A 10,365-nucleotide genomic window follows, 5' to 3' on the forward strand; every position below is an offset into this window, starting at 1 on the left:
TTAGTTTTCTAATAAAATTTAATAATTTAGACATTGATAATTATCAAACATTTGAAGTTTCATAATATAGTTACACTATGTTAAGTAATATACATTAGATCAAAGGTCAATTCTTTTGAAAGATTGATAAATAAAATGCAGAATCGCTAATATTGGTTGTTTTTTCACTTGTGATAAATTAAGTTATTTTTTCTGTGAAAAAAATAGATTGGAAATTTAAGTGGGACTACTAATTATTTTGTGAGAATATGCCAACATTGAAAGTTGGTTTGAGTTAAATTTCAATAAATCATAGTCCAAACACACTTACCTATTGAATAACGAACATATATAACCATGCTCCTAACCAATTGCCGATGCCATATTAAAAAAAAAAAGAGTAATTCCGCGAAACTCAAATCTCGTAGGTATAAAATAGTTTAGAAAACAACAACTGTTGTTTAAACCTTTATTGATTATAAATATTTATCCACTTATTGATTCGTTATACTTTTTAAGAAATGTAATACAACACTGAACACGGCTCGGGCTTTTTCACTTTAACACTTTATAGTTTTACTTTGTACCCCCACTTGCGTTAATGGCAAGCTATCCGCTGGATTTTGATCTTGTCATAATAATCACTGTCTGAACATTGCCCGAAAAATAATTTTCATTTCAATTTTCACCATTTTCTTAGTTTTACGGATGTACTTATCAAAATTTTAGCAATATCGAATATAGAGGTAAATAAGTAGACACCATGGTACTTATAAAAAAAAACAGACAAACATGGCAAACATATCATTCAAACGAAGAAAAATAGAGTTTGAGTTGCAACCCAATAAAAGATAGCAGTACGATAATAATATTAACTACTAATTAGTCCAACAGTTGGACCAGTAATACAATTTTATTTAAATTAAGAAATTAAAAGAAAATTGAAACGAAATTCCAAAACAAATATATAATACATATATATATAATATATAATATATATATTAATAAAGAGATGTTTTGTTATTTTAATTTGAAGCACTTCATAACCGTCTCTAAAGCATTATTTGCGGTATCTAAATTGTATTTCTAAAAATATAAACACAAATTGTGTTATTATAGGCGATTTTGACATAAGGTTCTAAGGTTTTGAAAACTCTTAACTAAATATAAATGACAATCTAGTAGTGTTTTGGAACCCAAATGACATATTCTCGGCGATGCATAATCTTAACTTGGTCTGAAAAACTAACGATGAATAATCACTGAAAGAGATTTCAAACAATTGGTGAGCCTGTTTGAAGAAATCTCTAGACACTCTTACCAGAAATCCTGAAACAGAACTCCCACCTCTATCGCCAAGAACTCTTAACCTGCACAAAGAAAGGTAGAAGTAACATAACCAACATGGTCAAGAGACTAGCCGCTTGTACTGGGATATGTCACCGCCAACAAATGGTATATCACCGCCGAGCATTTACGAGCATAGACCACCCAGATCCGCCATCTGCCCTCGCCATCCGCCGCACTTGAAAACCGAAAGACGGAGCTATCTTGAGACTGTGAAAAGGAACTCCGGTGACAATCGGAGCCAATGAACCAAATCGAACACAACCCTTAAACGAACAAGACGCCATCGCCGCTAAGAAGAGAGACCACATATGCCCAGTAGGGGAAATAATTGTCGTTTAAGTTTTTTTTTTCTTGTATCAATATATTTGACATTTGCAGAAAACCAAGCAAATAATGACTCAATATGATTTTGATTACCCTTGCAATCGATAATTATATGAAGTCAATTTTTGCATTAAATTCTGATATGAAAGTTAATATAGAGATTGCATCATTTTTCTTAATTTATGTGTAAAGCTGTGGGACGTCAAATAATAACGAACGGAGGGAGTATTTGTAGGTTTGCAATTATGATGACAGGGCATCATAAATGTTGCTAGCCTTGGAAAAAATGGTTGGAATGTAAGTGAGGGAGATTCACATATCAAATTCATTTTCTTCCACATCTATCGTTGTACTTAACTCAAATTATTGAACATGTTCAACTGAAAGATTTTAGAGAAACTCGCTGATTTTACTGATATAGTGTTGTAACCCAAAGTCTCATGTGACTAATACATATGTAAAGAAACACACCGTAGGCTTAACCACACTAATCAAACAAGATTACTTCACAGAATTCAGGGGTAAAACTGTAATATAACATCCCCCCTCCAATAAGAAAGTTCCTTTTCTCAGACAAGGGTCCCACCCTTGACAAACTCAGTAAACGCCAACGCGACCAAACCAAGCATCGCGAAACGTCCGTTCCAAAGCTCAGCGTCGGATGTCATGAAACCTTTGGACTTAGACTCGGCGGTGATACCCTTGAAAAGGGGTACAAGGGACGCAAGCGTCAAGATCGCAGTCGTACCGAGGAACCACGAGACGCCACCGTCAGAGATCTGAGCCAAAACGTTTTCACCCTTGGAAAGTTCAACCGCCAAGGCCGCCACGAACCCAACCATCGCTAAACGTCCGTTTATTCTTTCTGGTGCTGGACCGCTAAACGCTAGCAAGTCGCTGAACTTCGTGCTCACCTATGTTTCACCAACCAAAAATTGTTAGTTATTACTATTGTTATTTTTGTTCTTATTTCGTTTCACGTATGTAACGTTTCTATAACCCTAATATTTTTCCATTTTATTTACATATATTTTTTAAAAAATGTTTAACGTCTACTAGTGCTTAATTTACGTATATGTATAACTTCTGATGTTCTTTCTCTTTATTGATGTCTGGTACTGTCTATTTAATGATACCTTTGGCTTAGTAGGACGTGGAGGAGGTGGAGGAGGTGATGAACTAGACAAAGGCTGAGCAGCGGAGGTGGAAGGTGCAGACTCATCCTTCATGGGTTCTCCCTGCAAAAAGTCAATCAATCAGACGGTCAGGATTTCATATTTTAGTATCATGACGGTTGGATAAAGAAACCGGAGGAAATTATTACCTCAGCCATGCACCTCACTCCAACCGGATAATTCCTCTTGAGATTTGGGAAGTTTCCGGCGAAGAAGAGCTTGTTTGTGCTGATCTTGCGAGTGGCCAACCCACTGGCGAAGACTGACTGCATGTTAACCGATGCTGTTGCCATTTCTAAAACTTTGGTGTTTGAATGAAATAAAGGAGAAAGTATGAAATAAAGGCTATTAAACTGTGAGGTGGGTCTTAGCTGTAGAGTTGGTATGATGTAACGAAGGATCGACGTAAGTATTTATAGAACGGAGTGATGAGAAATGAAAGGTCAAGCTGTTTCTTGAACTTTCTTTAGTTTACACATCTTTTTTTTACACACCTGTTCTAGTATTTTACACATCTAGCCTTCTATTCGATTAGTTACTGATCAAATTCAAATAACAAATCGTCAAAATAAACACATGAAAAATAGATCTCAACCATTGCTTTTTTCAAAAACAAAAAACGTTTACTTATGTTAGTGTTAAAGAGTAGGTTCTAGTATTGACGTACGTTCAGCATACTGACATACAATAAGATTTAATTGTTGTTCAAACCGTTTAATAGTTTGGTATCATATTCATGTTGTGTCATGAGCGAATTAAAAGTAAAACATGTCATTCATGCGTGTTGTGGACAAGACGTTTACTAGTAGTAATGAAAATTAACATACAAAATGTTTCATATACAAAATGGTTTTGTAGTATAATGTACAAGTCATTTATATATGTTCCATTTTCATAACAACTGAAACATGCTATTAATCTTATTCGGATCTTCCAAAAACTCAAAATATTTGTTTATTTTGTAAGAGAAAGCTCAATATTATTTGGCTGCTCTAAAACGAAACACGTAGGCTAAAAAGTGAAAAAGAGGAAGTTGCGATATTTAAAGAACCACGTTGCTTTAGATTGCCCCACGCATAAACTGAAAAAGAGCCAACGACGTGGCCTTCTTCTTCGTCACAACTTCTTCTGCCAAGTGGGTTTGGTAAAACACGTTAAAAAAGATTCTCTTCATCTCTCCCAGAATTCATGTGGCTCAAATCAAATTAAATTTTTAAACATAACGTTCGTCTCTATAAGAGGTTTTCTCATTCATTACACATCTCTTTTTACTTTTGGAAGCTAGCCAAGTTAGGATCTAGATAGGCCCATGCTTACTCCTTCCGAGTCCGTGATTTTTCCCTTTGTCTCCTACTAGCGTGGCCCATTTTAGCTTCATCAATTTATTTCACGGTCGTTATATTAAGAGTTGCTTACCTATTAAGACACATTTTGTCTTTGTCTTACATAAAAAAACACATTTCACATGTAGCACACTTTCTAGTGAGTCTAAAGAGTTGATTTGACAAAACTATCCCTTGTTTTTAGTTACTTTTGCTTTTAGACATTAGTTTAATTAGATTTTTATTTTATTATTACTTATTCAATCTTTTATTTCTAATTACCATTTCTTATTTTTCAAATATATAAAACAAAGAAAATTTCTATAATAAATTGTAATTTTATTTTCTCTACATTTGAACATCCATTTTCATATAAGTATTTTATATATTTTTAAAATTATATAAAAATATTTGGATATAAAATGTGGATATAGATGTCAGATGTGGATAGATACCACAAAACGTAGACACAGATTTGTGTAACCAAAACCTCACAAAAAAATGAAAACAGCGACGAAGGTATGTGCACCGTCACCTATTTGAACAAAGGTTTTGGTTATGTTGTGGACATGGATACCACCTTGTCCAACCACCTTGTCCAACCACCTTGTCCACAAATAAAAATGGAGCTTTCTTAAATTTGTGGATAGGCAATCGAAACTTGATGTGGTGGACACAATGATTCAAACGAAAAATAACACAACAGGAAATACATGTAACTATAAATGTTTGAAAAGACAAGAAAATAACTAGAACACATCTACATCTTGTATGAATGATATTGTTTGAGTCAATGAATTGTGTACATACAAATTGTGGATGGGTTAGTAGTCCTTCACTCTTTCTCCAAACAACTCTTTCGTCAGTTTAAAGGCTTCAAGTGGTGGCATCTTCTTGTCTTTAGGAGGAGACATCCAGATTTTATCCAAGGATATGCCATTAGCTTCTTCCTCCAGAGCTGGCGGTCCTAGTGCCTCTGGTAATTGAGACGTTGATTTCTCTTGTGGAAATTTGTGAATACGGCCTGCAGCTACAAACACATCATAAATAATGAAAAACTTAAACTTTTAGACTCTACTGCTTAGTGAAGTTGATGTATATTGAGAACAAGATTATCTAGCCTGATACCATGAACCTTTGATGGAACTAAAACATAGTTTCGGCAAAAAGACACAAACTTTGCAGACATACTAAATGCAGATCCAAGTACGTTGGTTTTAATCACTTGATCATACACAAAAGCTGTGATGTAATCAACTAAAGGGATCGAAAGTCAAACGCAATCTTGGGCTATAACAAAACCATTGCTTCAAACAAACATTGAGATTTAAGGTCATCGGTGAGCTCGAACTAGAGAACCTAACCTTCAGAAAATCTCACCTACTTTTCAGACATTAATTCGATTACGGAACCAACGCACCGAAGCTCATAACAACAAAAAAAATCCAAACTTTGAGCAAATTAACCAATTTCCACAACAGTAAGAAGCATAGATGGAAAAGGAAGATAAGGGAGAGAGAGGTTACCGGAAATAGGAGGAGAAGAGAGTCAGGAGGTGTCCATTGATGAAAGAGTAAACAGCAGAAAAGACATATAAGGAGGAAACGAGAATGCCTATGATTAAGGTCGCACATATCGTCACGAACAGAAGCTTCGAGTTCGTCGCCTCTCGAAACCCATTACAAAAAGTTTTATTCATTACGAAACCCATTTCCAATCTCTTCTTCTTCCTCAAATCTCCATCACAAAAGAGTTTTCTTCTTGACAGAATTTGTTTTTGTCAACATTCTTGACGGAATTTATTTTGGGGTTTTGTCATCATCATCTTATATGATCGTTAGGTGATATGAAAATCAAATGGAAAAGATGTGTTTTGGAGAGAAGGTGCGAATGATGAGGACATAGTGAAGAGGAGAGAAGAAGGTTTGCTCAAGTTGATGCCACAACGGTTTGTTTTGGTTGATGCCCCCTGCCTTGATGTTCTTGATTCAATTTATCGGTTAAGAGAATAAGATGTTTGCGTCAAGAGAAAAGTGAGAAAGTTTTGATCCAAAAGAAAAAGAGAGAGAGTAATTTTTGAGTTGAGAGAAGAATAAAATGGACAAACAACACTAGAAATGTGCCTCTCAAGTGGAATGTGGCTTTGGATGAAATTAATGAGTCAAAAAGTGTCTAATTTTTTCTTATATTAACGTAAGGAGATAAGTAAATATTTTGCTGTAGGTCTTAAAATTTCTCTCCATTATGTTAATATACAGAGATATTATAAAGTTTTTCTAAACCTTATAATCTGGTTAGTCTTAAGTCTTAACCAATAAAATAAACTCATGAGAAATCTATCAAATGTTTACATACGATTTTAGGTCCATTGTAGACTAGTAAGGAGACTTTATTATAGAATAAAAAAAACTATCGATATAACAATTAACATGCCGTACATCAAGCTGACTCATCTTGGTCCAATAAATTCTTTTGAGAAATGTTAAATTGACTGATCACCCGATATAAAAGGAAAAATAAGATAAAATGGAAGCTGGGTCTGAAATCATTCTTTTTCTATCTTTAATGAACTGTGAACTTCGTGACAAAAAAAAAGAATTGTGAACAAAAAAATTTGTTTGCATGTTACCTGATGTAAATCAACAAACACTTGTAATTGGACGTCTGGTTGTAATGTTGAGTGGTTACAGCCTTACAGGTAAACCATATATGTTAACTCAAGCTTTTACTAACAGTTGTAATGGGCCGTAAAGGACTCATTCGGCCCAGTTCATTCTACTTAAAACAACTCCTTTCCCCGTACATTTTTCTATTGTTTATAGAATCTCTTCAAATTAGCAAATAGTCACATTTGGTATTTTGTATTCGATAGTTATATGTGATATCCCTATTTTTATTCATTCATACAAGTTGCCAGTCATCATTTTATATGTTAACACAATCAAAGGCAATCAATCTGAAAAAGAAAATATCTTTTTATCTAACGAAAATGTTTCATTTAATCTGAAATGTACTTTCTTTTATCAAAAACGAAACAAAAAATTAAATGTAATTACGAAAATAATTTTTTTCTCACTTTTAACATCAAAATTTTGATTCTGTTTTTTTTTGGTCAACATTATAATTTATTTGATTTAAAGTGGCTTAAATGCCTTTAGACCAGAAGCAAACCCGTTGACCAGCTCCACAATCTCACACGTTTCTTCCTAAACCGGTTCTAGTTTTCCGGTTTACTCATCCAAGCGCAATTAATAAATCATCCTTCTTGTCTTCTTTTATATTGGTCGGTCTTGTTTTCCGGTTTTGTTAAGATCTACGAAAGGAAGAAGAAGAAGATGGAGAGCAGACAAGCGACGAGGATCTCAAAGATCAATGTCTTTGTATTGGTCGGTCTGATACTATTGAATTCAATCAATCAAATCTCCTCGCTCTCCGTTACGGTCGAGGAAGATGAATGCGTCCAAGAGTACGTCCTCTACGAAGGAGACACCGTCTCTGGAAACTTCGTCGTCGTGGACCATGATGTCTTCTGGGGACCGGATCATACCGGTATTGATTTCTCGGTGAGATAGACATTCTTCTGATCTTATCTGAGGTTTTCTTGATTGATCGGAATCAATGTTGTGTAATTTAATTTTGATTGATTGATTTTTGGATAGGTGACGTCACCAGCTGGGAACATTGTACAGACGTTGAAGGGGACATCAGGAGATAAGTTTGAGTTCAAGGCACCGAGAAGTGGGATGTACAAGTTTTGTTTCCACAACCCTTACTCTGCTCCTGAGACTGTCTCCTTCTACATTCACGTTGGTCATATCCCTAATGAGCATGACTTAGCCAAAGACGGTTTGGTTCCAATTTATATTTAAGCATTTGATTTGCTTGTGTGTGTTAGCTTCTGGTCCTTATTGCTATGTTCTTCTGTTTTTCCTTTAGAACACTTGGACCCGGTGAATGTTAAGATAGCTGAGCTGAGAGAGTCTTTGGAATCTGTTGTTGCTGAGCAGAAGTATCTTAAAGCACGTGATACCCGTCACCGTCATAGTGAGTTTTTAAGAAGAATCATGTTTCTCAATTTATAGAGTCTATAGACTTTGAATGCTCTTGTTTGAACCCTAAAAGATACAAGCCTTTAGGGGCGTTGAATAACTAAAAAAAAGTATGGAGTCTTTACTGTTCTAACATTTCTCTTTGGTGCAGCTAATGAGAGCACGAGAAAGCGAGTGATATTCTACACAGTAGGAGAGTACATTTTCCTAGCAGCAGCAAGTGGTCTTCAGATTCTCTACATCCGTAAGCTCTTCAGCAAGTCTGTTGCGTACAACAGAGTTTGAACATAGTTGAAACCCCCCGACATCGTTTTGTCTCCTTTTTTTTTTAATGTTCTGAATTGGTAACACACCATCTTTTGAAATTGTTAGTTAATTAAGACCTTAACATCGAAAGGTTTATTTATGTTTTAACAAAGGAGAACTTGATATGCTTACATTCTGATTCATTTGATCATCATTAACTTGTTTATTGCATTAGCGCTCGCCACAACCCGTTTTCGCTTTACAGAACAAGCTATTTAATTTACCCGTCTGGGTGAAGATAAGATCATTTTAAAGTAAAACCATTTCCATATGAGCGGTCTTGTTATCAAGAATTCTCATAGTCAAAACTAGGCTACTCTGTTTCGGTGTTTTGGGAAGTACGACACCACCACGTAATGCCTAGAGTCGGTAGCGTTCATAACTGGTCTCAACAAATCTGAGAGGCTAAATATGATTTTAGCTGTGAGTTGTTTTCACTGAAACTCCTCTTTTGTTGGACGCTCTGGTGTGTTTCACAGATCTTTGATTGCATCGTTTCACTTCTTTTTTTCATGATTATCTCTCACTAGAGCAATTCTTAGGACTTACTGGCTCTCTATTATTGCTTTGCAGCATGTATTGGGTAATAAGTAGCTAATAATAAACTTCTGCTTCAGTCCATACATATGACGGTCAAGATTAATAGTATAAGAACTTCCCAGGAAAAGTCATGCTATGCTGGTAAAAGCGTAAAAGAAATAAACGGTAAAAACAGTCATAATACGTGTAATAAGACATAAAGAGCTCTCCTCTAGGCTGGCTCTAGTCCTTGGCATCTGCAACGCCTCCTGGTGTAATCTGGAAAATGTGATTCTTTTGTTAAGGAGAAAAGGAGTCATGCATTGGCGCGTCAAACAGACACGTTGCTCTCCTTCCTGAAACTGAGCCTGATGGTCACCGCGTGACCTAGAACATGCCCACCTGTTAGCTTCTATGGATCTGATATGAACATTCCACCCCTGGAAAATGTGATTCTTTAGACAGCAACATTGAATTCCTCTGCGATTTTTTTATTATCTTTGATAGCATATGAGCTAGTTTTTTGCTGTAACACATAAACTAACCTTTTTGAGAAAAGCCAGATTTTGTTAGTGAAGTAATAATGTGTGGAAGTCAAAGGTAACCTGGGGGTCCACGAGTTCCCGTCTTCCAGTGAAATCCATTCTGAATAAAGCAATGATTGAGTCAACAATCTAGAAACAACTGTAAGCTCTGCTAAACGAGCTGCACTTCCGATCTATTATCCGAGAATCGAAGGAAAAAAAAATCAAACAAAAATTTATTCAAAATTTCAGATACACGAAATCAAAACAAAGAAGATTTAATTTCAGGATATAGTAGAGAGAGAGAGAGAGAGAGGGAGAGATCACTTACTTGAGAGCAGAAAGCACTTTCGCTCTAGGCTTGAGACGATGGAGAAAGAGATGAGTCGGAATTCCGTTGAGTTTTGAATGTTTTTTTTAAAGTCCGGATTCTGTTTTTGTTTTCATCACTGTTTTCTAAAAGGTGACGGGTACGATTAGAGAGACTAACAACTTTTATCGATGATTAAAGCTTGTTTGAAAATATCTACCGGCGAACGTTAATTCATTTATTGACCATATTTTCCAAATAATTCAGAGTTAAAGCCCAAATCATTGCCCTTTGACAATTGGACATTCTTTAAGCAAATTCATTCCAGGCCCGATACAATAAATTATTATTTTTTCCGAATTTTTGAAACGGCCTCTTCTTTTTTTTCTGGCAATCGGCCTCTTCTTTGTTTTGGCAACGGCCCCTTTTATTACCAATTTCTTTCGGCCTTTTTCAGTTAGTAAATAATTTTTTCAGTTATATGATCATAGTTCTACTTCTAGCTAA

The 10,365-nt window shown here is 35.4% G+C and overlaps 2 protein-coding genes and 2 long non-coding RNA genes across 5 annotated transcripts; 1 reads left to right on the top strand and 3 right to left on the bottom strand.

Annotated features, from left to right (window-relative positions):
* Positions 1–2,041: 2,041 nt before the first annotated feature.
* LOC130504089 (early light-induced protein 1, chloroplastic) lies at positions 2,042–3,228 on the bottom strand. The gene is made up of 3 exons (XM_056998673.1): positions 2,978–3,228; positions 2,790–2,891; positions 2,042–2,567 (listed from the first exon to the last, which is right to left on the bottom strand). The coding sequence occupies exons 1-3, from the start codon at positions 3,119–3,121 to the stop codon at positions 2,223–2,225; spliced, it is 591 nt and encodes a 196-aa protein (XP_056854653.1). The 5' UTR covers positions 3,122–3,228; the 3' UTR covers positions 2,042–2,222.
* A 1,617-nt stretch (positions 3,229–4,845) lies between these two features.
* On the bottom strand, positions 4,846–6,420 carry LOC108809485 (uncharacterized). Its single transcript, XR_001942844.2, has 2 exons — positions 5,677–6,420; positions 4,846–5,180 (listed from the first exon to the last, which is right to left on the bottom strand). It is a non-coding gene; the product is annotated as an uncharacterized LOC108809485 (long non-coding RNA).
* A 975-nt stretch (positions 6,421–7,395) lies between these two features.
* Positions 7,396–8,636, top strand: LOC130504087 (transmembrane emp24 domain-containing protein p24beta3-like). Its single transcript, XM_056998672.1, has 4 exons — positions 7,396–7,713; positions 7,810–7,996; positions 8,087–8,194; positions 8,351–8,636. The coding sequence occupies exons 1-4, from the start codon at positions 7,486–7,488 to the stop codon at positions 8,482–8,484; spliced, it is 657 nt and encodes a 218-aa protein (XP_056854652.1). The 5' UTR covers positions 7,396–7,485; the 3' UTR covers positions 8,485–8,636.
* Positions 8,637–9,132: 496 nt separating this feature from the next.
* On the bottom strand, positions 9,133–10,053 carry LOC130504088 (uncharacterized). 2 transcript variants are annotated; one of them, XR_008941124.1, is made up of 3 exons: positions 9,880–10,053; positions 9,630–9,742; positions 9,133–9,550 (listed from the first exon to the last, which is right to left on the bottom strand). It is a non-coding gene; the product is annotated as an uncharacterized LOC130504088 (long non-coding RNA). The 2 variants fall into 2 exon arrangements; XR_008941126.1 differs by having other exon boundaries at positions 9,133–9,464; positions 9,570–9,742.
* Positions 10,054–10,365: the final 312 nt, after the last annotated feature.

The sequence above is a fragment of the Raphanus sativus genome, unplaced genomic scaffold (genome assembly GCF_000801105.2).
Source record: "Raphanus sativus cultivar WK10039 unplaced genomic scaffold, ASM80110v3 Scaffold1353, whole genome shotgun sequence".
Taxonomy (NCBI): Eukaryota; Viridiplantae; Streptophyta; class Magnoliopsida; order Brassicales; family Brassicaceae; genus Raphanus; species Raphanus sativus.

Excerpts from the sequence above, each read along its gene's own strand:
- LOC130504087 (XM_056998672.1), top strand. The coding sequence starts at position 7,486 with ATGGAGAGCAGACAAGCGACGAGGATCTCAAAGATCAATGTCTTTGTA. Across the intron at positions 7,714-7,809 it reads ATACCGGTATTGATTTCTCG|GTGACGTCACCAGCTGGGAA; the intron begins GTGAGATAGACA and ends ATTTTTGGATAG. Across the intron at positions 7,997-8,086 it reads GCATGACTTAGCCAAAGACG|AACACTTGGACCCGGTGAAT; the intron begins GTTTGGTTCCAA and ends TTTTTCCTTTAG.
- LOC130504089 (XM_056998673.1), bottom strand. The coding sequence starts at position 3,121 with ATGGCAACAGCATCGGTTAACATGCAGTCAGTCTTCGCCAGTGGGTTG. Across the intron at positions 2,892-2,977 it reads GAGTGAGGTGCATGGCTGAG|GGAGAACCCATGAAGGATGA; the intron begins GTAATAATTTCC and ends GACTTTTTGCAG. Across the intron at positions 2,568-2,789 it reads CACGTCCTACTAAGCCAAAG|GTGAGCACGAAGTTCAGCGA; the intron begins GTATCATTAAAT and ends GGTGAAACATAG.